General features: G+C 39.1%; 1 protein-coding gene across 8 annotated transcripts in view; it reads right to left on the reverse strand.

The window, feature by feature from the left end:
• Positions 1 to 20,904: 20,904 nt before the first annotated feature.
• The window catches only part of LOC100119562 (zinc finger protein 160), a 153,044-nt gene continuing 146,518 nt past the window's right edge, over positions 20,905 to 27,430 (reverse strand). For 7 of the 8 annotated variants that reach the window (XM_031932612.1, XM_032601363.1, XM_031932590.2 and 4 more), the window contains one exon: positions 20,905 to 23,753. In XM_031932612.1, the coding sequence (XP_031788472.1) occupies positions 21,920 to 23,753 (1,834 nt within the window). In that variant the 3' untranslated portion in view covers positions 20,905 to 21,919. The remainder of the gene's footprint in view (positions 23,754 to 27,430) is intronic. The other variant, XM_032601362.1, reaches the window with a different exon arrangement.

Below are 27,430 nucleotides of genomic sequence, written 5' to 3' on the forward strand. Positions count from 1 at the left end.
ATATATGCAGTATGCACAGTTTCGACATGCTGAAGAGCGTGACCCTTGCGAGGAGACCAAGGTATTGTCACTTACGCACGAGCTTGACTAAAAGTCGAGAGCTGCAGCACGTACGCAAGAGCTTGCAGGCCGAGTTCAACCAGCTCGTCAACAATCAAGACACTGCCAACAAAAATGTGCACGAGCTCGAGAAGGCCATGGATCTGCGCGAATCTAAGATCTCCGAACACAGGTCTCAGAGTACTGAGGATACCAAACTCATGCTCGAGTTCAACGATGAATTGTAGAAAGAGCTGAATAATAATGCGAGCAAGGGCACTTCATGCTCGAAGAGAAGCGCAAATTGGATGCGACAATCTCCACACTCGTAGAAGAGCTTGAGGAAGAACAATCCTACTTGCAATCACACTTCTTCCATTGGGTCCCTATGCAGGAGTTGAGGCAGCACTACGAGTCGTCATACCTAAAGAATTCAGAAATTCATGGACCACACGCGTATAAGCGAAATACGCACCAATAATTTTTTATAATTAAAAATGCATGTACTTGAAGCGCGCGTATATGCAAAATGCAAAAAATTATTTATAAATAATAATGCGTGTAGTAAAAACATGCGCGCAAATATGCTAGATTATTTCTGCAATAAAAAAGTATGAATGTCTATTGTTGTGCAATAGATATTTTTACTACAGAATCCTATTGCAGAATTGCCACGCTAAGATTTACAAAAATATGCTAGTCTTAGTATAATAAATACCAGCGTCTAAATAGTAAATATTACATTAAGACTAGGCTATTTTAAAATTCTTGATATGTTGATTCTGCATCTGGATAATTACAGTAAACCTATTTTATCTATTGCTATCAGCATCTCAGGCGCCATCTGTGTCTAAATCTATTACGATTTCCGTAAAATGGCGCTTGCGATTATAGATGACAGATATTTTATACTTTCTGCATTACCGCCATATGGGACGGTAAAATCGCAGGAATGGGTATGACACCCCCTTAAGGCCCTCGATGAGCTGCCTGCACTCAAAACTCGCATACACAATGCTGAGTCCACCATCACCCAGCTGCAGGCACAAATCCAAGATCTGTCATCGAGGAGCCCGACAATGCAGCAGGACAACGGCAGCACTGTGCCCAACACTGCGGAGATTTGCAGCCTACGCAGTGAATTGGCCGAGGTCAAGAGGCGCCAGGAGCAGACCTCGAACTGTGTGGTCATTGTCTATACCCGTGAAACCTCGCTGCACCTCCTCGCTTTCTCATTTGTGAACGCGCTTGACCCCACGGTCCTTAGAAGAGACGTAGCATCCGTCAGGACCATGGGAAGGCTTGATGCTACAAACAGCTCCGCCAGGGGTGATGGCAGACTGCCACCACTAGCCGTTACCCTATCTTCAAGTGCACTTGCACGCTCGATCGTCATCGCCAAAGCCCGGAAACGCAAGCTACACACTAGCGAATTGGACGCTACCTTGCTGGAGGAGGCTAAAGCTCTGAGACCTGACCATAAACATCAACGAGCTGCTCCCCTCAGACGTCCATAAGCTGCGTACAAGGGCTAGGCTGGAGGCTAAGAGGAGGCAGGGCTGCCGAACGTTCGTCAGAGAAGGGAGACTCTACATGCGCTGCAACGATGACAGCGAGCGTGCTACAATCATCAACACCGACGCCGAGCTGGAGACATTTTTAGCCCGGTTTCCGTCCGCTGCCAACATCGTCCAACACTGAGGCTACAACACACACACACACACACATACACATCATTCCACCACACCCACCATCAAGCTCATCTGCCACGTCTTCATCTGGTTCTAAGGTATCTCTGTCCGAAGGTCTACGAGTCTGTCATTTTAATGCGAACTCGCTTACGGGTCACATTAAAATGATCAGGCTTTTCTTATCCACTCGCTCTCCATTCCACGTAATAGCTGTTACTGAGACCTGGTTGAGCGACAAGGTAACGTCCATCCTTTTACTGGACGACTACCTACTGTACAGACGAGACAGAAACAGAAACTGAGGAGGTGTGGCCCTCTACATACACAAATCTCTGACAGTTAGCGTTATTTCATCATCTGACGGTGAATGGTCTGGCAAGCCAGGCAAGCCTCAATATCTCTTCTGTGAGGTATCGGCAAAGGGAGTCTCTCCTATCTTTGTGGAGGTTGTATATCGTCCACCTCATGCTCCATTCTTCCAAGGCTTTAACTTCATAGACCAACTAACAACCCACATGCACAACTATTCCACGAAGGTCTTAATGGGAGACTTCAACTCTGACCAACTTTCTTCATCTGAAGATGCCAAGTTCATCAAGGCCTTCATTGATGAAAACTCCCTTTCATCTGTTCCCTATGGTGCCACGCACCACAAACAGGGTTCTGATACCTGGCTTGACTTGTGTCTAATCGACGAGCAGGGTCGCCTGCTGTCACACTGGAAGACAGCGCATGTGACTGGTGATCCCTCACTGCTTCATCACTCGACGAATGCATATCTACACTTAACGCTAACCTCACTAACGCCATCAATCATCTCGCCCCATTACGGACTCTGACACCAAGAAGACAGCGTCATCCGTGGTTCACCACGGCTCTTCGTGACCTTGTATCTGAGAGAGATAGACTTTACAGGCGTTTCAGGAACTCCAGGCTCGATTCGGATCTCCGCATATATAGGCTAGCTAGAGACAATGCTTACAAACAAGTCGAGGAAGCCAGGCTGAATTATTACTATTCACGCCTGTCAACCTTGACTGATGTTGCCGTGATCTGTTTTAGCACAGTTGAACTCAACAAGCATTTCAGCTCGATCTCCAATGATCCGTTAGCTCCTGCTGTTGAGGATTATCTTCTCACCCTGGAAAGTCTTGACCTCCCGGAACATTTCGAGTTCAGCACCATAACGGAATCGGATGTGTTGGCTGCAGTATCGCACTTCGACACTCAGGCCAGGGGAAGCGAAGGAATCCCTCAGGTTGTGATCTCAAAAACATTGTCAGTTCTCGCTCTCCTACTAAGTCATATTTTCAACCTGTCTCTGAGCGAACCTTGTTTCCCATCTGCCTGGAAATTGTTGCTTGTGCGTGCACTCAACAAAGCCAGTTCACCAACAGCCCTGACTGACTACCGTCCGATTTCACTTCTCTGCTTTCTCTCCAAGGCCCTGGAGTGGCTGGTGCATAGGCAAGTCTCACATTACCTTGAATCAAGACTCTTACTAGACAACTTTCAAACAGGCTTCCGCACTGGCCACAGCACTCAGTCTGGCCTAATTAAGCTAACTGATGATGTCAGGGTCGGGATAAACAAAAAGAAAGTGACACTTCTCCTCCTCTTTGACTTTAGCAAGGCGTTTAACACTGTATGTCACGTCCGCCTCCTGAGAAAACTATCCACCTTCGGCTTCTCTAAGCAAGTCATTCGCTGGTTTGCCTCCTAGGAGGCAATAGGAATCTCACTAGGAGAGAGCAGGCCGTCATTGGTGACAATAACGAGCGTTCCTCTCCGGGGCGTCTTAACATCTGCGTCCCGCAGGGCTCCGTCTTAGGTCCCTTGCTGTTCGCATTGTAGATCAACGACGTTGGTTTCTGCCTTGATTCCGATGTTTCCCATCTTATCTATGCGGATTTTTAACTGAAACTTAGAACGTGAAAAATCGGTTAATGGACAAAAAGTTCTTCTAATTTTTAATCCAAAAACTGATTTTTCAGGAGCCAAATTTTATTAATTGGCTTTTTTAAAAATCGGGCCATTATGAAATTTTATTCTCGAATAAATGCAAATATTGGCCTTAAGAATTTTAGTTTTAGTTAAAAAGGAGTGCGCAAGAGACCTTTGCAAGTAAGCCCAATTTTTTAACTATTTTTTGCAATGATTTGAGTAATATACTATATATATGGCTCAAAATTTACAAATCTTTTTTTGTACCGAAAATGAATACAAAATTTATAAAAATGTGACTACGATATAAAGAGTTAGAAAATTCACCAGAACCCCACCTTAAGGGAAGTAAATTGATGTAGTAAGGGGAGCCCAGGACAATTGCTTTGGTTTTATTAACATTGAGTTTAAGCCTGTTTTACGCAGCCCAGCCCATTATCCTCTCAGCATTAGCACTCATCTTGTTTGATAAGGAATCGAGCTGCTCGAGGTGGCATTGACTGTAAATTTGCAAGTCATCCGCATAGATAAGATGGTAAACATCGGAATCAAGGCAGAAACCGACGTCGTTGATCTATAATGCGAACAGCAAGAGACCTAAGACGGAGCCCTGCGGGACACAGGAAGTACGACCATCGCCCTCCAGGGCCTCGGTGGTCGACCTCAAGAAGGCCTTCTATCAGCTGCTTATCACCCCCGAGGACGCGCACAAAACAGCCATCATTACCCCGTTTGGCTTGTTCAAATTCACACGATCATCCCTGGGCCTGCGCAACGCCGTCCAATCGCTGCAGAGAGCAATGGACCAGTTGCTGCGCGATCTGCCCTTTGCTCGCGCCTATCTTGACGATATAATCGTCGCCTCCAGGAACGAAGAGGAGCACATGAGCCATCTCAAGGCATTATTCGACGTCCTGCGAGCGGCTAACATCAAGGTTAATCCGGAGAAATGCGTCCTGGGAAAGAAGCAAGTCATGTACCTGGGATATTCGGTCTCTGCCAAGGGATAGAGACCTCCACAAGACCGCATTGACACCATCCAAGCGTTTCCCAACTCCACACTTCGTCGACTGCTTGGTCTCATCAACTACTACCGGCGCTGCATCCCGGGCGCAGCACGTCTCCTCGCACCGCTCAACGACCTCCTGCGGCACATTCTACCAAAAAAGAAGGCCATTCCGCTCACCTGGACGCCTGCCGCGGAGGTAGGCTTTAGCGCATGCAAGCGCGCACTCGCCGACGCTGCCAGCACAACATTCTTGCGCGACGACGCGCCCAGGAGACTGCCCACCGACGCCTCCGACCACGCAATCGGCGCGGTGCTGGAGCAGCAGGACCCAGATGGCACATGGAAGCCTCTGGGCTTCTTTCCAGGAAGCTTTCCAACGCAGAGCGGAACTACAGCACCTACGACCGCGAGCTCCTGTCAGCCTTCGCGACGATCAAGCATTTCAAGGGCATCCTCGAGGGCGGCCCCTTCACGCTCCTGACGGACCATAAACCGCTCACATACGCAGCGCAGGAACCGACGGAGAAGGCTTCACCTCGCCAGGCGTGTCAGCTGGACTATATCCTCCAGTTCCAGGTCACACTGGTGTACACCAAGGGCCCGGATAACATCGTGGCGGACGCTCTCTCCAGGGTGGAGACGATTGGCATGCCAGCTAACTTAGACCTGGCAACCCTCGCTCAATATCAAGCAAACGACACAGACCTTCCGCACATCCTGGCAGCTCCAACACCAGCTTTAATCTTGCGCCCACTCGACATCGACCAGACGACGCTTCACTGCGCGATCGACGGCAAACAGGTGAGACAATACATCCCTCGACAGCTCCGAAAGACCGTCTTCGACGTCACACACGGCCTTTCGCACCCGAGCATTCGAGCTACCATCTGCCTCATCGCGCAGAAGTACGTATGGCCAGGCATGCGCAAGGATGTCGCTCGCTGGGCCCGCACCTGCGTCCAGTGCCAGCAATCTAAAGTACACCGCCACAACCGTTTCGCTCTGGGAGATTTTGCCGCCCCGGACGCGAGGTTCAACCATGTGCACCAGGACATCGTCAAGCTGCCACTGCACTCCGGATATCAATATTGTCTGACGGTCATCGACCGCTTCACGAGGTGGCCCGAAGCCATCCCGATGCCAGACAAGCAAGCCATCACCACCGCCAAGGCCTTTTTCGAGCGCTGGATCTCCGTATACGGCACGCCGCTCACTATCACGACCGACCAGGGCGCCCAATTCGAAGCCGGTTTATTTTCAGAGTTGGCGAACATCATCGGGGCCAGCAGAGTACACACGACGCCGTATCACCCTCAGTCCAACGGCATGGTTGAGCGCTTCCACTGCACGCTCAAGGGTGCACTGATGTGCTGCGCCCCCACACCCTGGCCAGTCGCTTTCCCCAAAGTGCTGCTCGGGCTGCGCACCACCTTCAGAGAGGACCTCCAAGCGTCGCCGGCCGAGATGTTGTTCGGCACAACGCTCAGAATTCCAGGCGACTTTTTCGTGCCGACCAGCCATCCTGGAGTCAACGCGCCAGCTTTCGTCGTCGAGCTGAGGGCCCTCATGCAGAGGCTCCGTGCCGTACCTGGGTCCAGGCACACCCCGCCTCTCGCTCCCTTTTTCCATCCGAGCCTCCGTACGTGCAAGCACGTTTTCAGGCGAGTCGAGACCGTCAAGCAGACGCTGCAGCCACCTTACACCGGACCGTACAAAGTGCTGGAGCGCTTAAGCGATCAGGTGTATCGAATCGAGATCATTGGCCAATCCAAGACCATCTCCACGGCCTCGTTGAAGCCGGCCTTTCTGGAGTCGGCGGATCGAGAGGACTCTCCGCCGACCCCGCAGCCTCCAGCCCTACCCAGCCCGCAACCTGCCCAGGCGCAGGCCTCGCCGCCTCCAGTACCTCAGTCAGAGTCCTTGCCGGCTCCCCAGCCGTCGGCAGACCCTACCCCACAGCCGCCTCAGGAGCAGGCCGCACTACCATCGCCCGGCCCGCCACCCTCGCCAGCGCGAGCAAGCCAGGATGGCTCCCTCCACAGGCGACCACGTCAACATCGAGTCTCGTTCCTCCTGGCCCCTCGTCACTGGTGGGGGAGTAGCTGTGGGGGCTCCCGCCGACCACCACCGGAGTCATCGAAGGAAGCAGCGCCTGATCCCCAGACCTGCTTCCACTAAGCAGTCGCTTCATCCGGCCACCGCCTTTCCCACGGCGCCCTCACCGAACCGCCACGATGAGTGGCGAGGCTCGAGCGTCATGTTCGGCAGAACACTCCGGTCCGCTGACCAAGCAACAGCGCCCGGATATTATTAAGAGAGAGAATCTTTAGTCTAATAAAACCTTCGAAGCAGCATTTTATACATAACTGACGAGTTTATTTATTGCGATACCTCGAGCTCGGGCGAGCATCCTCAATCCTGGAACGAATCCCAAAAATGTACCGGCTGCTTTGGCGCGAGGCGTTGTAAAGGAGCTGGAGGCAGACTCCCTGCTACTGGTGTTTGGCTGTGCGACGAGATAGGGGCTCGCCTGGTGTTGCTCCGATGAGGAAACGGTCGTCGAGACCGCGCCACGTGCTCGTAAACGAGAGACTCTTCACCGGCGGCGAGACGCACCAGACTTGCTGCGTGCCACTGCGCTGCTGCTCTTGGAGCAATAAAATTAGAATGGCCACCGCCGCGAGTTGTAAACGGGCTGCGACGGGCCATATCTCGATATACAGTAAAACTTTCTTTCTCGGCTCCGCACGGAACGCCGAGAGAGAAACGAGGGCTGTCCGCGGAGAGTGAGAGAGATGGAGCGATATAGAGAGTAGCGTCGGTTGATGGCGCTGTGCTCGACTCGAAAGCGTCTTCTGAACGGGGTCACCACTTTAGATGTTCAATTTATCTTCTCTATTAATGTATGCATTATTGAAGGAACGAGGCACAGGGTGAGGAAACGCAGACGACGTAGCCGCGGTTATAAAGGCACGTAACGTGGACATCGCGCAAGCGAAACTAAACGCGATTATGAGTAGAGTGCTATGGTGGATGTCGAAGCACGGCTTGACTTTAGCGCTTAATAAGACCGAAATAGTCCTCCTGACAGGAAAGCGGATACCTACCATCATACCGATGAAGGTAGGCGGCGAGACTATAACGACGAAACCATCAGCAAAGTATCTAGGGGTAACTCTGGACACGAAGCTGAACTACGGAGAACATCTAAATCGCGTCTGTAAAAAAGCCATGACTAGGATAGGTCAGCTTAGCGTACTCATGGCTAACGTGCGCGTGCCTAGGCCAACAGTCAGGCGGCTACTCATGGCGACCACCAACTCTATTCTATTATACGGAGCAGAGGTGTGGGCCGACGCGATGAGTATGAATAAGTATCGGAACAAGATAACGGCTGTACAGCGAAGGGGGGCCCTTAGAATAGCATGCTCCTACCGGACGGTCGTGGCCGAGGCATCGATGGTAATCCCCGTGGATCTTCTTGCGACTAAACGCATGCGGATCTACGAGGCTCGCTTAGCGTCGAATAGCATCTTGATCGCCGCGGAAGAAAGAGAAAAAACAATGCGCAATTGGCAGACTAGGTGGACCGAATGTCCAAAGGCTAGGTGGACTAGGATCCTTATTAAAGATGTAGGCCCGTGGGTGGACAGGAAGTGGGGGGAGGTTAACTTTTACCTTACCCAGTTTCTCTCCGGTCACGGATACTTTAGGAGCTACCTGTTCGCGATGAACAGGGTGGCATCACCGGGGTGTCAGTATTGCGGTAACGAACGGGACGACGTGAGACACACGTTTTTTGACTGCCCCCGCTGGGCCGAGAAACGTAGAGTACTGGAGCTGACGATAGGGGCGTTCACGCCCGAGACTGTAGCTGAAACGATGCTTGATAGTAAGCAGAACTGGGATGAGATAACGGCGTACGTAGAGATGGTTCTCCGCGCGAAGAGCAATGACGGTTGCTTGCAAGACTAGTTGACGGCTAGAAGAGCTTCGTGAGTATGCCTGGTGTTGTCCCACACCAGGAGAGCCTCACACACGGGGAGTCTCGCACGGCTCCTGTCATGGTGCATTATGCATTTCTCCAACTCTCCGGATAAAAAAAACAAAATAATTTATAATATACAATATTATTATTTACAAGTACTACATTTTGGAAAATTTCTTAAAATATATGATCTATATATTGAAGAAAAATCAAGTTCATGTTACCTGTGCTGTATAATATATTTTTTATTTTTAACCAAGTAAATTATTCTCGTTGGTTACTAAAATACCACGATAACTTATTGAAAGTTGATGAGACTCATCCAGAACTAGCAGCTGAATTCAAAAAAGGATTCTTCGGTATAAAAAGAACTGATAAGCTATTTTCAAGAATCCCGGTAGGTTTAACACTAGAAGAAACAATTAATGCTGATGCAGCAAATAAATTGCGGGAATAGTCGATTTTACTAATTCAAGAATTTAGAAGTACAACTTGTTGAAAATAATAACGTCAAAAAAGAACGTCATTTTTCGTTCTAATTCCTTACAGAAAATAACGTCATTTCATAACGTCAATTAATGACGTTACTGTATGACGCCTTTATTTTCTATAGGGCGAATCTTAAGTAAGTCTGCGGTATCTTAAATATCGAAATTATGAATTTTGGCCTTCCAATATATGTCATACCTAATAATATGGCACATATAAACATAGTTTTATGTTTCTTAGATTATACCTGAATATATTTAATGGTTTATTAATTTTTTAAACAATTTGGGATAAATATAAACAAAAAATTGAATTTTACATATTTTGACAATTTAAGGTGTATCCGTCCCATTAATAAATTATACACATCATTAGAAAAATCATTGTGCACAGCGTTACCAGGATTTCACGCTTTAACAGGATGCGGTATATGGTGTAAAACAGAAACAGTAAACAATGCCCGTTTTCAGTTGTTTTCCCAGAATTATATGATACAAAATATCCATAAGCCACTTCAGAAGAAAAAATTAAAAAATTATGATGCATCTAATTTACCACTGTGCAAAACAGAATTAAAATAGCAACTTTTAAGGGATCGTTATATATCTAATATTTGAAAAAATGCCTCTGCAAAAGTGCCTACCGAACTTGATGCAGAAAATTATTTAAGGATCTTTAAAGAATAAAAATATAAATTCTCATAGTTTAAAGGAGACTAGTTACCAAATACCGTTAGAGATATAATATTGGACAAAAAAACATTAATTACGAAAGTGACGAAGAATTAGAATATAATCAACAAACAATAACTGAGTAAACCAAAATAATTTATAATATACAATATTTTATATAATAAATAGATAAATAAATATATAATTACTTTACTTGGAAGACAAACTCACATAATAAATAATTAAATAATATTTAATGTTTATAAATATTTACTTTTTATATCTACGTACGAATTGCAACGTTCTTTATATACGCATATTTATGATAGACAAAATATACGTGCATTAGTTACAGCTACCAGAATGATTATACATTATTATCAATATTATTGTTATTATAATTAATTAATAATAATAATAATAATAATAATAATAATAATAATAATCATTATTATCATCTTTGTTATACTATTATCAATACAAATAATAAATACAATAGCACCAGATCTTTATATTACACCACGATGTCGTATGCGCACTTTTGCAAAATTACATAGCGCGTCCGCCGCCATTTTTTTTTCACCTACGGTTTCGCGATAATTTTTTCAATGTCACATAACTAGAAACTATGCTTTCATAAAATTGCATAGTGCATTGATTTTAGGTGTATTAGAAGCCGATAAAAAAATAAGAAGTAATGCAGACGATATCAGTCGGCTTATACGCGAAATTCAGCAAATTTAGGTTAATTTTTTCGATACTGGTTGCCCACCTGGACTTCTGCCATATTTTTACTGCTTAATAATGATGTAAGGAATCCCTAGCCAAAATGGCAGAATTAAACTTTATGACGTCACTTTACATAAATATTTTGCAACTTATGGCTCTTCTGCCGCTATTTTGTTCCCCACCTACGCTTCTGCCAATTTTTTCCGAGTTTCTCTTGATTCAAGGAATGTTTGTGTAAATGTTCAAGCTTGTACCAGATGACGACCTTGGTTCGTAAAATTTACCTGTTTGATTGCACGCCCACGCATATATACCCCACTAGGACTTCTGCCGAGCTGGCTGTCGACTCAATACTTATCGAATCAATATCAAAAGAGAATAGGCTTAAACCTTATCACGACCGTTTTTAGATAGCCGGCTCTTGGACTATTATAGAGTCGCTCAGGCGATAACTTACCAGCGACGGTAAGTCATCTGTTGCAATAGAAGTTAGTTTTGTAGTAATAGAAGTTATGAAAATTTTAAGGATAACTAACAATAAGTATATACTGGGTATCAATTTAAGACTAAGTAAGATGTTTTAGTCAAATGGATATATTTATTGAATAAATACAAATCTTCCAATAATTAAAATATATGACTCCAAAATAGTGGTTATGTGTAAAAATTGTATCGCAGTTATTGAACAAAGATTAACAGATTCGTCATATTTTGGATTATAAACGTGAACTATACAATATTAACTTTTGATTCTTTTATAAATGTTACAAGCTGGACAAATAACTTATCAAAAGAAACACAAAAAATTTACATATTTTAAAAATATTCACGTGGTGGATTCATGACCTTTTGGAAACAGATTCTCGTAAAACTTTGGGAGCACATGTCTGCTTGTAATATAATAATTATAACCCTAACAGCAATCTCCCTCTCTTTTTATCCGCTTTTATCTGTTGCTTACTATTTTGTATTAGGGGAGATGCGCCCAGTGTGGGACGGTATCCAGCAAGAGAAGATAACAGTTCCTAGCTTTTAATGAGAAATTATTACTCTTGCGTCCGTTAGTATAACAAATTTTGACGTTTTGAAAGTCATACTCCGAAGCCGTGTTGCTCGAGCGAAAGGAAAAAAAAGTGATTTGAAAGTATTGAAAAAAGATTGTTGTAATATGTGAATTTATACAGTCGTAATATTTAAAATGGTACTCGTCGCGTAATCTATTGGTTTGCGACGATTTCGTGCAGTCAGACAAGCTCACGCGAGAGCAAGCGTATCGCGCATGCCTCGCGACTATACTCTAAGCGCCTATACTACACTGTACACTCTCGTTCGTAGAGTCAGACTATACCGCACTGTACTACATATTCTCTCTCTCGACTACAAGACTCCGATGTGAGCGGACGCACTGCCGACTAGGCTATATTGCCACTACTACTATAAATATATTAGATTATTAATTAACTTTACAGTGTTATTATTTATCCACACACTCCAACAAAAACAATTTTAGATCCGGTAAAAAGTTGTAAATTGTGAACATTTAAAAATGTTCATCAGGGACATTTTCGCAAAAATCGGGAAATTTTTATAGAAATTTGTTGTTTGAAGTTTGGAGTTGGGCTAGTTTTCACGGTAAATGCGCGAGTTGTGCTAGTCTACGCGGGGAATTTTGAGCCGTGCTAGTCTAGCGTGTGTCAAATGAGTTGTGCTACTTAAGACGGGAAATTTGAACAGTGCTACTCTCCGTAGGGAGCGACGATGTGTTAGTGAACGAAAATTTTAGGAAGGTGATCAAATTTCAAATAGAAGAAAGGATAGAATCAGATCATACCCCACTTAGTGTAGTTTTAGAAGAAACACGGGATAGGATAGAAGATAAGAAGATAGGCAAACAAGAGGAAGCAAAACTAAAACAAATGTATTCCTGAAGCAAGGAGGCAATTGAAATCTTTAAAAGCAAAACGCAAGATCTTGAGGCAGTTGAAAAGGAAGAGGACACAACTGAAAAAAGATGGGAGGAAACGAAACAAATAATTGATGGAGCAGGGAGGTGGGCATGGACTAGAAAAGATATTAAAGTAAGAAAATGGACGCTGGGAATCAAGAGATGGTGGGACCGTAGCTGTACAAAACGGAAGCGGAAAGCAAAAATAGCATATAAAAAATGGAAAGAAGGTAAATATTGTAGAAGTAAATACCGAGAAGAAAGAAGAGAGTGAAGGGAACTATGTAAAACTAAAGAAAAAGAATGGAAAGAATTCGAAGAGGAACAACTGAGACTGATTATAAACGAAAATGAAGTGTGGGCATTTTTAAATAGATCAAGGAAAAAAATAGTAAAAGTTGAGGGCAACATAGAAATTAGAAAACTAGAAAAGCAGGCAAAAATTTGAAGGAGAAGAAGAAGACAAACAAAAAGAGAGAATATCAGCGAGGGAAATAAAAGAAGCTTTGAGTTTTTTGAAGAAGAGGAAGGCATCTGAAGCGGACGGGACCCCTAACGAAGTATGGATTTACGCAGGACAAGGACTAGTAAACAAACTGATAGGTATCTTAGGCAAAGTATGGGATGGTCAAGGAGTACCGGAAGAATGGAAAATGAGATCGATCGTTCCGTTATTCAAGAAAGGGAACCCGGAAGGAACTAGAAACTACAGAGGAATCACACTTATGTCAACGGCGTACAAACATTACACGGAAGTAATTAGGAGAAGGTTACTTAGTGAAATTGAAGAAAAAGGGATTTTACCAGACGGGCAGGTTTCAGGAAAGGGAAGTCTACTTTGGATAACATCTATATACTGAATCATTTAATACAAAGAGCAAAGGGTAGGGGACATAGACTATATACTTTGTTTGTAGATTTAAAGGCTGCATTCGATTTGGTAAATAGGGATATTTTATGGGACATTATGAAAAGGATGGAGATTAGCAAATATATAATAAAAAGGATAAAAGAAATTTACAAAGAAACAAAAGTAAAAGTGAGAATAGGAGAAAACCTTTCAAAAGAATTCTGGATGATTAAGGGATTGAAACAAGGATGTGTACTGAGCCCGATTCTTTTTTATATTTATATAGCAGAAATGGAAAAGATGTTCAAAGAAAGAAACTTAGGAGGAGTTAAAATAGGAAACATGAGATTGTGGTCTCTGGCTTATGCGGACGATATAGTTCTTTTAGCGGAAAACAGAGAGGCACTGATAGATATGATTAAGACAAATTAACTTTAAGAAAAATTAACTTTAAGACAATTTTTAAAATACAGAAGAATGATCCTAAGCGAGGAAAAAACAAAGGTTCTAGTGTTCAACAGAGGAAGAGATAGTAAAAAAGAAAAATGGACGCGGGGAGGAAAGGAGCTAGAGGAAACGCAGTCTTTTAAATTTTTAGGATTTACATTTAATAGAGAAGGAAACTATAAGGAACATATATCAGAATTAGTAGAAGTGTAGAAACGACTTTAAAAGGAGAAAAATGTTATATAACTATTTGGTTAAAAGTGTTATGGCTTACGGATGCGAAATTTGGGGTTGAGAAGAAAAGAAGGAATTAGAGAAAATTCAGCTGGATTATTTTAGGTGGGTTCTAAAACTTGAATTTTCTACACCGAGATACATTATATATAGAGAGGTATGCATAAGTAAAATGAAAATTGAATGGACAAGTAGGGCCATTAAATTCGAAGAAAAGATAAGTAAATTAGGGGAAGATAGGCTTATAAAAATATGTTAAGTCAGGACAAATAGGTAACCATAGGAAAGCGAAGGAAAACAATTAAGGTATTATGTCAGAAAGAGTAAGGCCGAGCTGTCTACGGTATGGAAGGATGATTGCGGGGATAGAATTAAGAGTAGGGATAAGATACTTTAGTACATAGTCAAAGTTAAGTTAGGCGTAAAGACTGTTCAAGACTGGTAAAACCCCGTGTAATGTATTTATGTGAGAGTAAATATTGGTAAACCGCTATGAGAATGTGTGAAATATGCTGTAAGGAAATGTAAAACAAAAAATGTAAAAAACCGTGAAGAATAAAATCTTATGTAAAAAATGTAAAATAACGTAAAAAGGCGAGGATGTAGAAATGCGTTTAAAATATTTAGAAGTGCAAATCGAAAAATGTTATACAAAATGTGATAATATCAATTAAGCCTGTTTTGTGATACTAAGTGAGATTAAGAGACTAAGTGTTTTGAAATATGATGAATAAGTTAAATTAAATATATGTTATAAGATGAATGGAAGAATGAGTGAGGTTAAGACATTTTTTTGTGTAAACCAAATCCATTTCTGGGCCTTAAAGGCTGAAATAAAGATTTATATATATGGTATGAGTATTTGATGAATATTTAGCGAAACTAAAATTTAAGAAAAGCAATGCAGATAATTGTTTGTATACTTATGGAAATGGAAATGATATTATTTATGTTTTGTTATACGTAGATGATTTATTCATTTGTCATACAAGCAAGAAAAAGATTCAAAGTTTAAAGAAAGTTCTCAGGAATAAATTTAAAATAAAAGATTTACGAGAAATAAAAAAAAATACCTAGAAATAAATATTGAATATGATTATACAGAATGCGATATGAAACTAAGCCAAACAAAATATATAGAGTCACTAGCGTTTAAGTATCAATTGCAAAATACTAAATTGTATAGTACTCGTATGGAAACGAATTTAAAGATTAATAAGGCTAAAAGTTATGATCTTAAAATAAAGTATAGAAATTTGATAAGTGTAAACTAGGTATAGATATCAAAATTGTTATGATAGTACTCACTAGAAGTATGCTTTGAGAGTGTTAAAATATTTGTACTTAACTAAAGATTTAAGTTTACATTATAAAAGAAAAGAAAATTGTAATTTATTTGATTGCTACATCTGGTTATGTAATTAGGTTCTTCGGAAATGAAATTGACTGGAAGTCAAGGAAACAAAAGTTTGTAATAAAAGCATCGACATATGCAGAGTATGTAGCATTATCAGAAGTTGTAAGCGAGTTAAAATATATCAAAGAGTTAGTAAAAATATTTGAAATAAATGTAAACGAACCGATCAAAATGTATGAGGATAATACAAGAGCAATAAATATTGCAAGTAATGGTAATTTTACAAAAATTCTAAGTATATTGAAATTCATTATCATACTGTACATGAAAGCATGAAAAATAAATTGATTGAAGTATGCAAGATTGATACAAACTAAAATGTTATGGATATTTTTACAAAATCTCCGTTGTAAAGAAAAGTTATGTAAAGAAAAGATTGTTGTTGTAATATGTAAATATATATGATCGTGATAATATACTCAAATTGGTACACGTCGCGCCATCTCTTGGTTGACGACGATTTAGTGCAACGAGACGAGTCCGTGCCCAAGACTATACACTTTGTACAAGCGCGAGCTAGGCTAGGCTATACTATACATGCTCCACTGTATACTCCCTCTCTACTGTAAGACTCCGAGCTGATCGGATGCACATTAATTTTATATATATACGGGACGTTTCACGTCAACCGGACCATCAGTGCACCCAAAATTTGGGTTAACCTAACAAGACGTTTGAGGTCTCAAAATGACCGTCAAGGGCTTCTGAAAAAGTTCTGGCCTTTTCAAAAATCCAATGTGGCGCATAAAATATGGAGCCTGAAACCCACGTTTTGATAGCACATTCAACAAAAACAATAGTAAAAATGTTCTAATTTGTGAAATATCCCACCAAAAAGCATGTACAACTCATGATAGGACATATTATTGACAATGCTGACGGAATTCCAAAATCAAAAATGGCGGAATCAAAATGGTGGACATTATACCTCCACCAAACTCATTTTACCGCAACAAATGATTTTTGATCAGTTTAAAGTATCGATATGGGGGTTTTCAGGGTTACTGAATTTTATCTTAACCTCGACATTTCAAAATTCGAAATGGTGGATCAAAATGGCGGACATTATACCACCACCAAACCAATGTTACCGCAACAAATGATTTTAGATCACTTTAAAGTATCGATATGGGGGTTTTCAGGGCCACTGCACCTTATTTTAACCTCGAAATTCAAAATGGCCGATCCAAAATGGCGGACATTATACAACCACCAAAACTATTTTATCGCAATGAACGATTTTAAATCAGTTTAAAGTATCGGTATGGGAGTTTAAGGGGCCGCTGAATCTTATTTTAACCTCGAAATTTCAAAATTCAATATGGCCAATATAAACTGGCGGATATTTGTCATAACCCACCCGCAGGATCCCTCGCGAAAAGCCCCTGCTAACGCGCAACCCGCCGAACACGCCACGCACGCTGCAGCGCTTATCACCGCAGCGCTAGGCGGCTGCGCATTACCCACAAGTGAAGTAGCGTCGCGGAGGGCACATAAGGAGGCCGGGTCCAGCTCTGTACCTCGCCCCTCTTCCAACAGCCTAATGCTGCAAGTACACGGCTCGTGTCCAATGACAACTTGTGCAAAGACTTCAGCAAATAAAACTGTTTTGTGGCAAAGGAATTTATTGCTTTCAAGTGCTTTATTTTATCCCTCTTTTTTACCTACACCCCCAACCCCTTCCCACGTTTAGCAACCCATAGAAAGGAATATTTTCTTCAAGGAATCCTTTCTTCATCGGCGACTTTTTCTCCAACAGTCCTTTTTAGGATAGTTAATAGGTACATTAATAGATACATTGGCGACTTCTTCTTCAACATCCTTTTTAAGGCAGTTGTTGAGTAAGTCTTACTTTATCGGCAACTCCTTGTTCAACTGTACTAGCTGTAATTTTGTTATTTCTAACATTTTTTTTTTGTTTTGGTTGTGCTTTCTCATATCCTACAACAATGTCTTCTCCTGCGAAAAAATATCGTATCGATAGATGCGTTAATCCTTGATATTAATACAGGACACAGCAAATCTCTTAGGAAGATCTCCAAAGAATTTCAAGATGTCTATCCTGATTATCCAACATCTTCACTGATTTGTGATACATGTAGAAAATCCTTTTACAAATTACATGATTTGTCATCTCCAAACGTCAGTATGAGTGTTGATTTTGAATCAGAGACTTACTCACCTTCGGTTCCAAACACGGATGCACCTATGCAAGATGATCTTACAGAGATCCATTACGTGTCAGTATTCTTACTATTTTGCCCGAACACTGGGCAATACGTAAAATTATGAACCAATTTGGTGTGTCTCACAGAATGGCTCGTAAAGCAAAACAGTTAAGAGAATCAGATGGAGTTTTGGCTTCTCCTGTTACAAAACGTGGAAAAACATTACCTGCAGAAACTACTCAGAAAGTTGAAGATTTTTACGAAAATGATCTTAACAGCAGAATTATGCCAAATAAAAAAGATACCGTCAGTATTTATTTATATGGTGAAAAAATAAAAGTGCAGAAAAGATTATTACTTACTGATATTAAGAACCTTCATAATCAATTTAAAGAACAGTTTCCTGAACATCCAATTGGGCTTGCCAAGTTTGCGGAACTGAGACCAAAATGTTGTGTCTTTGCAGGATCCTCTGGTACACACAATGTATGTGTATGTACGATACACCAAAATTTCAAGGCGATGATTGACGCAGTAAATATAGAAAAAATCTCAAACAATATTCTGAAGAATTATAAAGATTATTTAAATTTCGTTCTATGTGAGGATCCCAAACCAAGTTGTTATTTGAATGATGCAAATTTTGTCCGGACATTCAAAAGTTTTCTAATTTCGTCGAGAACATTATGGATGAGCACAATATTGATCAAGTCATCTTCAGCACGTGGCAATCAACCGATAGATACACTTTGATAAAACAATGCCTAACATCGCAAGAATTTATTGAAACTTTATGTTCTAGCCTAGAAAAGTTGATACCTCATCACTTCATCGCTAAGGAACAATCAAAGTTTATTTCTGGGAAGAAAAATAATCTTTCAGATGAAAAGGTTTTTGCTCAATTGGATTTTGCTGAGAACTATGCTTTTACAGCCCAAGATGCTGCACAGGCATTTCATTTTAATAATGATCAAAGTACGATTTTTCATGCTGTTGTTTATTATAAATCTGAAGGCAAGCTAAAGCATTTCAGTACAGTATCTATGTCCGACTGTACTACTCATGATGCCACTGCAGTATACATAATGCAGCAAAAGCTTATACCTGAAATTCGCAAGGTTTGTCCCACAGTAAAAAAGTTAATATATGCTACTGATGGTGCTAAACAGCATTTTAAAAATCGTTATCAAATGAGTAGTTTAATGAGTCATAAGAGAGATTTTGGCGTTGATGCTGAATGGCACTGTTTTGCAATAGCACATGGAAAAGGTAGTTGCGATGGAGTTGGAGCGATAGTAAAGAGAGAATCTACAAGAGCGAGCTTACAAGCTGCAAAAAATAAAGCAATTCTAGATGTTAAAGCTCTTTATTCATGGGCTAATGGGCGATCATTCAATATAAAATTTTTCTTATACACCAAAAAAGATTGTTGTAATACAGTAAGTATTATAATCTTGATTATAAGTACCAAAACAGTACACGTCGCGCCATCTATTGGTCGATGACGATTTTGTGCAACGAGACGAGCTTACGCGAGAGCGACCGCACCGCGCATGCCTCGCGTCTACACTCTAAGCGCTGATTATACTGTACACGCTGTTCTCTCTCTTGCCTGTAAGACTCCAAGCCCAGCGGACGTACTGCCGACTATGGCTATTGCCATATATAAATAAATTACCATTATTCATTTAACATTAACCTCAGTATTCTTAATTTACCCACGGATTCCAACAAAGATCACGAACAAACTCGTCAATTCCTAACAAAGAGATTTAAAAACTGTCCACCTGTCACAAACATACAAATGGGGCATGGATTTATCCCAGAAAATAATGAAACGTTGAAAGTCATGCATTACTCAAATGCCAATGAACCTAGGAACAGAGTAATTTATGATATCGGCGAAAGCCATTTATCACCAGTAAAAACTCCACGAACGAGGAGCCAGAATTGATACGAGCGCACAAAATGTCATTAAAGATTGATTCATTTGGCTAAATTATATATTTTTTTCATCCACGCAGGCATATACATATACACAGAACAATAGAAAAATGTAAGTGCAAAAACCGCAGACAGATAATTCTAAATCTAATAGACCGGAAAAATATAAGATTCATGTGCACAAATACTGATTCCGATAATACATTTATAAACATTTACCTCACAAACCCCCATATCGATACTTTAAATTGATCTAAAATCATTTGTTGCGGTAAAATTGGTTTGGTGGTGGTATAATGTCCGCCATTTTGGATCTACCATTTCGAATTTTGAAATGTCGAGGTTAAAATAAGATTCAGTGACCCTGAAAACCCCCATATCGATACTTTAAACTGATCAAAAATCATTTGTTGCGGTAAAATGGGTTTGGTGGAGGTATAATGTCCACCATTTTGATTCCGCCATTTTTGATTTTGGAATTCCGTCAGCATTGTCAATAATATGTCCTATCATGAGTTGTACATGCTTTTTGGTGGGATATTTCACAAATTAGAACATTTTTACTATTGTTTTTGTTGAATGTGCTATCAAAACGTGGGTTTCAGGCTCCATATTTTATGCGCCACATTGGATTTTTGAAAAGGCCAGAACTTTTTCAGAAGCCCTTGACGGTCATTTTGAGACCTCAAACGTCTTGTTAGGTTAACCCAAATTTTGGGTGCACTGATGGTCCGGTTGACGTGAAACGTCCCATATATAAAATCAATTAATCCTCTCTGTCTAACCTTATTTTCCAACTGTTGAAATATGATACATTTAAGTTGTATATTGTCAAGTTTGGGCTAAGTTCAGTATGAGTGTATAATGTGTTGTATGGTGCGCGCTGGAATAAGTGAGCGCGCTGACGAGTTTGTTAGGGGAGACACATATGTAAGTATCCCCTCTCGCGGTATGCGTGTGAGTCACATGACCAGCAGCAGTGTCGAGACTATATGATTCTCGAGCATCGCTCTCTTGGATTCGAGCCGTCGCACAGTACACATGGTGTACACGGTGTATAAGCAGTAGCTGCACACACACACACACACACACACACACACACACACACACACACACACATATATATATATATATATATATATATATATATATATATATATATATATATATATATATATATATATAGACTAATAAATCCACATTTATTATTTAACATTAAATCCTCTCTGTGTTAAACCTCATTTTCTCATCGCCAACAAATTAAATGACTTTTACCTCCATAGAGGTTTATTTTGAAGTTTAAACTTTCAAAAAATTTCGGAGCTAGCCCTATATCTTGCTCCCTTCCACCGTATAACCTCAACGCGTGAACGCACTTTTTCCGATATGGACCAAAACATGTTTTTCCAGTATGGAAACTATTTTAGCATAGGATTGCCACGGTAATTTTTCGATTTTTGTAAGTAAGACTTTCAAACATTTACAATAGCTTTAAAAAAAAGCATTGTTTAGCCTGGGAATACTTTGAGGAAAGGTCGAAGAGAAACTGTGATCGTTTTCGATAAATTTTGGAAATATTAATGAAATTGACGGCAAACAAGGGTAAACCGGCTTAAACGAAATTGTTTCACATAAAGTAAGACATTTTAATAGTTTTTAGAGGTTAAAAATGAATACGTATCGTCATTATTGTAAATATCAATTCCATACTGAGCGACACTTTTTCGATATGCACAAAAATTAGCTTTTACAATTTTGCTTCCCATTTAGATAATTCACAAAATTAAGGACACCACCGTACAGAATATCAAAAATCCCTATAATTGCAAGCAAATTCTCCAGTTTGAGCAATTCTCACGGCTCTAATCGAAAGTTATAGCCTAATTCGCTAAGTAGTTCCATACTGGGCGCATCTACCCTAAATCAATAAACTTTTATCATAAAAGTGATTAATTTTAACGGTATTTGGAGTACTTTTAGCGATTTTCTTCATTTGCAGGTACCAGAAATCAGTTTCTTAGGTTTTATGCGAGTCTGTTTACTGAAGGTCATGAAAAAAGTGTTGAAAGTTTCTAAGAAAATTGTGTTCTATAAAAATTGATAAATATCGAATCAACGCAAATTATTTTATAAACACTATCAAAATACTTGAAATTTTAATTTAAAAAAATTGAACAGAATCTAATAGATAAGAGTGACGGAGCATGAATTTTGTAACATTATTCAATAGTACTTAATTAAATTTTACTTACTTCTTTTAATGTAATTATAACATAAAATTTTAAAATACTCTACTTTTTAATCTTTCTAACTAAAATAAATTTTTTTTTAATAATACGATTATAAACTTTATATTAAATATTATTGATGGTTTCATATTCTAATATTTCTGTTTCTTCTTCCACATAAGAAACAATTTCATTCATCTCACTATAATTAGAGTAAGTATTTTCTGAATTGAAAAGACAGTTTTTTTGGTCATCCAAATCATCTTTAACATTCTTATAGATATTTTTAATTCGAGTATCCTTTTGGTCTTTACAAAACGCTTCTTTACATTTTTCAATGTCTACTGTTTCCAATTCTTCTACGACTTCTTCAACAATTTCATCATTTTGTTGTGAATGTTGATAATTACGATAACTGAAAGATTGCATACCTTTATGGCCATTTTCACCATTTAGGCAAACAGTTAACGGCGTTGGCATTTGGCGTTGAAACCTCTCATTATTTGTTATAGTTTCATATGTTTTTTGTTTATTTTCAAGATTAGCAATAGAACTAACACTACTTTCATTCTCTAATTGCTTTTGATGATTCTTGTTAATTATCCGTTGAGTATTATTTTCGCATAAAGAACTTGTTGCGTTATTGAATGCTGCACCTATTTCTTTAATCTCTGGTAATTTATCTGATATAATTGATGCGGACTGTAAAAATGATAATGGAAATGCATGCTTATGATAACATTCTTCATGTACCTGTAAAGTAAATGCATTCGCCATTCGTTTTCCGCAATGTAGACATAAATACATTTGTTCTATACTTTTCTCAGGATTCTTATGACCAGTTATTATTTCATGATTAATTAATGTTGTTGTATCAGGGAAACTTTGTTCACACTCATAACAAATCATTTGCTGTTTTGAAAGTGATGAGATTATTTTTGAGTGTTCATGTTTGTGATTATTTAAATGTCTCGTAAGAAGTGATTCAGACAATGCAATGTACGGGCATAAATGACACTTGGGAAAGGACATGCTCTTAGGTGGTGGTACATTGTGCTTCGTATACATGTGGTACATTAATATATTGCGTTTTGTGGCTTTATATCCACAATGCTCACATATGCGTGGATCAAACTTTTCTCCATGAACATCTTGCATATGACTTCTATACATACAATAAACGTTGTACTGTTCATTCAGATTACATTTAGAGCATTTCCATGGACCGTTTTCGTTATTTTCAAACCAAGAATCGTTAAAATCTTTAAAACTTTTAGAGTTAGCATTATTTACCATTAATGAATCTGACTTAAGAACAACATAAGAAACTTTAGTTTTTCCGGAAGAACATTCATTATTTTTAGAATCTTTTTGCATAATTTTCAATCGAATATTCTTATTATGTTGAACTAAGTGAGGATAATTTTTCAAAACTTCCCGTATTATTTTTGCATGATTATCTACGGAATCGACTGTCTCAGCATTTGATGAAATAATGTGATTAGTTTCGGATTTTTGAAAATTTTCTTTTTCTTCAAAATCAAAACGCAATTTTTTCAAAGGTGATTTTTCACGCTGTTCCTTTTTTACATTAGGTTGTAAATGAATCCAATCATCTTCAGAACTAAGCATGTCCTCATTTTCTACTTCAACGTAACTCAAATTACTGTCAATTTTAACGACCATATTGGCTATGTTATCGCTAATAGATGCCAAATTTTCTTTATAGTTTATTACAACTTTTTCCGGTGCTTGAACGATAGGTTTAGTATTATATGTAATATCATCAAATGATGAAAAAACGCCAAGTGTCATGTCCTCTATTTCAGGAAGATCAAATCTGGATGGTCCTTCTGTGTTTTGCAATAAATCTTTACGTCCATCATTAATACTATGAAGTTCAAAATTATTATTTGAAGTAGTGAAATCTATATTTTCAATTATTTTTCTTTTGGCAAATCTGAAACAATAAATTGTACACATTATAAAAATATCATGCAGCTATAAACTAATGGATTACGGCAGAAATTTAAAAAACTGGGATGTGGTCTCTAAAGATTATTCTATTTGTAGTTACTTCGTCAAAAATAAAATATTATGAACAAAATAATGCAATTGAAGCGTAACTTTAACACTACTTATACTCAAGTGAAAAGTATATAAAGTACCCTTCAGTTTGGCCAATATATGGACGGTTAAGCGGATAAGCAGCTACTCCAGCGGAGACTTCGAAAAGCAACTATTTCAGAAAATTATTTCAGAAAACAATTAGTTTACAATATTGTTTCAGAAAACAGCTAGTTCAATAAATGTTTTAAAGAGCAAGTTTCATGAACCCGTCATTTCTGCGTACAAGTATTCAATTTTGTAGGAATTGGTAGTGTTCTATAGTGTGGGTGGCTGCTGACACACAGTAAGAAATGAAGCTCTTTTTATATGGCGTTTCTTAACCTAAAATTTAACTGCTTTTTTGCGTGGTAAAGACTTGCAACGTGATTTCAACACATTTCAGGACGGTGCATGATAAGGAAATTTTGCTAGGTGCTTCAGGTACAGTCAACAGACAAAATAACTTTAAAAGATGCTCCATAATATGGCGGTGGGCCCCGTGTTAATCGGATTAGTCAGATCGATCATTAGTGTCAGAAAACAGATAGCTGACGGCATGACCTTCCTAATCTTATTTACGGAGTCCAATTAACACAAGACCTGCCACCATATTATGGCGTGTCAAAAGACAGAGTTTTTTTGTCCGGTGACTGTACAACCATTTGTTTGTCATCCCTTATTTTAAAGGAGACAATAGTGATATAAGTTTAAGAAAATTAAAAAACTCTGACAAAACATGTGCAAAAAGTTTTCGTGAGTTTCCAGTGCGAATTCGACAACCGTGGCGCAATCATTCTCTATTTTAAGCGTGGAAATAGGGTTGCTGGGATGAAATGATGAAAATTTGATGAGAACATTTTTAGCGCAGTGTTAGTGATTCTCCTGTTCCGATCCTACATTCTTATATGTATATAGTGTCCCTGTTATATAGTCTATGCTGCATAGTTAAATTACTAATTATGCTGAACAGCTGATACATGTTAATAAATGCAACTATAATACCCTAGTAGAAAATTGATCTTATTTCTGAGCAGAATTTCTGGCCAACGGGTATTAAAATGATCTTTATCTGAAAATACTCTAAAACGAATTTCTGGTAGTACTTTATTTTAAAAAATTTTGACCAGAAATTCTGCCCAGAAATAGGGTTAATTTTCTACCAGGGATAGGCAATTATATGTCAGATTTTTACTCGTCGTAAATTAATTATTGTCATTACGTGTGGGCATTATTTTTGATTTCGCGAGTGAATCCGCGAATGACAAGTGTGTTTATACAGATTAAGTTTTTTTGAAAATTGTAACTTAGTAAAAGTGTGTTATACAATTGTTAATTAATTAGATAAAATAGTGTAAGCTTGGTTAATGTTATAATGGCTAATAGAGTCAAACATGCCAAAGGAAGATATATCAATACTCATCCAGACAAAAATATTCGTGAGGTAGGAATAGAAAAAGGTAAAGAGCATTTTATGGAGTCAGAAGAAAAGAGTATACTCAAGTGGAGAAGAGAACTGTAAGAAAAATCAGCACATCAAGGATTCCAGATGCTTTTTCTAAGAGAAACAGAATTATCGATGTCATTCTATATCCGAAACTCAAAAAAGTTTTGTGTTATGGCGTCTATCACGGCAATGTATATTTCAGTGAATCAAGCATATGAGGACTTACTTGTAAAATTGATGTTATGTGTAAACAAAGTGATGAGATAAGTGCGATAAACTGAATAAAAAATATACAGGATAAGTATTACTTTACTTATATACTAGCAGGGTCACCTCGCTCCTAACGTCGCTCTGTTGATGTTAGGTATAAATATTTATAACTCCAAGAAAAGTTAAAAAAAAATTGATTATATAATAATAACTACAAAAAATAAAAAGGTTACGCGAGCTTGATTTTTTTTCTGTGCATGTAAATAACCCCTGGTAAAAAATTGCTAATAAGTTTTAGCCAGTACAGCAAAAACCAGCAGGAATCAACATCAAGCAAAGAATATCGGCTAATTCTTGGCGGAAACCTGGCAAGAGTGTATGTATATATACTGCAAGCCCGTTTCAATTAGAGGTTATATTTTCGGACGATTGCTTTATGAATAAATAAATGCCTCAAGTATGCAGCTATCTAGTGCGCTACATAGTTTTTGGTGTCTAGGCGAAAGAATCGCATGGTAGATGGTGTCTAAATGTTCAAGGTCGGCGATGACGGACTCTAGGAAGTGCACTCCGTAGATTTTTGTGAAAGGCTCACTTGTAGACGTCGTTCTCTAGCTTTATAGAGTTGTAAGAAGGGCGCATCGTTTTGAAAACGGAAAGCGGATTCCTGACCTCAAAATCAACAAAATTTTAGTTTACTACCCGAATGGTAATTAGATATTCAAGCCCCATGTATGGGGCAAAAATTTCGTCCGCTTTTCTCGAAAAGCCCCTCTTTACGAGATATCGATAAAAAATGCATTTCTATATGCGGACCCTGAATCCCGTCATCGGCGATTCTGAAGACCTAGACATCATGTATTTACGATTCATAATCTTACTTTCTCCTGGCGAAATGTCTTTCAGATATTATCAGGATATTATGATTATATATATTTCCTCATGAAGGGATTTAGGTTTAAATATGTTAAAAAAAAGTTATATCATAAATATGATAAAATTTATAGAAAATTAATTAAAAAATGAGTAAAATGCTTTTTAAAATTAATCTATCTATTTAAAATCAAATCTTTCTATTCATATCATAACTACTCTACTTTTAAACAACATCCATAAATTTTAGCTCATTTGGTCCATCCGTTCACTTGAAATCTTACGGGTGGTGAACTATGGGTTCAAATGTGGTCCATGTTCCCTACTATGAGTAGGGATCATGGAGGTGTAGAGAGGTTCTACAACGATAATAATTTAGGTAAATATGTCTACTAATAGTAGAAAATATTTAGTTCATCTCCATGATTCTTAAAAAATTTTGGATTCAAAATTTTGATAATTTATTTAAAGATGTTGTGTCCCCTTAAAGCATCATTGGGGTTTTGTAAGGCCAGCACCGACTGTCAATCACGCTTTTAAGCTTTTTTAATTATACTGTAAATAATGTATTTGATAACATTGTCGCGTACTTTCTGTACTTTAAGCTAATCCATGTTTATAAACAGTAGATAGTGGTCATAAAACAGAAAATTCATTTTAAGAGACTCGATTCTAGAGAGGATCACGTTATTCCTCTTAAGTATGGTACACATGAATGTTCACTTTTCACTAGATTTTTAGGAACGACCGCGGTAAAGAAGTGCCTTATAGTTTCGTAAGTGAAAAATGGGTGAGATGCGATATCTTACGCAATTTTCGACCGATCAGGCCGAAATTTTAGGAGGAGCTCCTCATGCACAAACCAAAATACTATGTTTTTTCGATTTCTACGCGTATTTTTCAATAAAAATTTTCTTGTGATGCAATTATCTCTGTGATTTCAGTCAATTAGGCTCAAAAACTTTTTTGGAACTTCCCTCATGTAGGTAAGGTGGCAGTCC

This window comes from Nasonia vitripennis, assembly GCF_009193385.2.
Source record: "Nasonia vitripennis strain AsymCx chromosome 1 unlocalized genomic scaffold, Nvit_psr_1.1 chr1_random0007, whole genome shotgun sequence".
NCBI classification, from domain to species: Eukaryota; Metazoa; Arthropoda; class Insecta; order Hymenoptera; family Pteromalidae; genus Nasonia; species Nasonia vitripennis.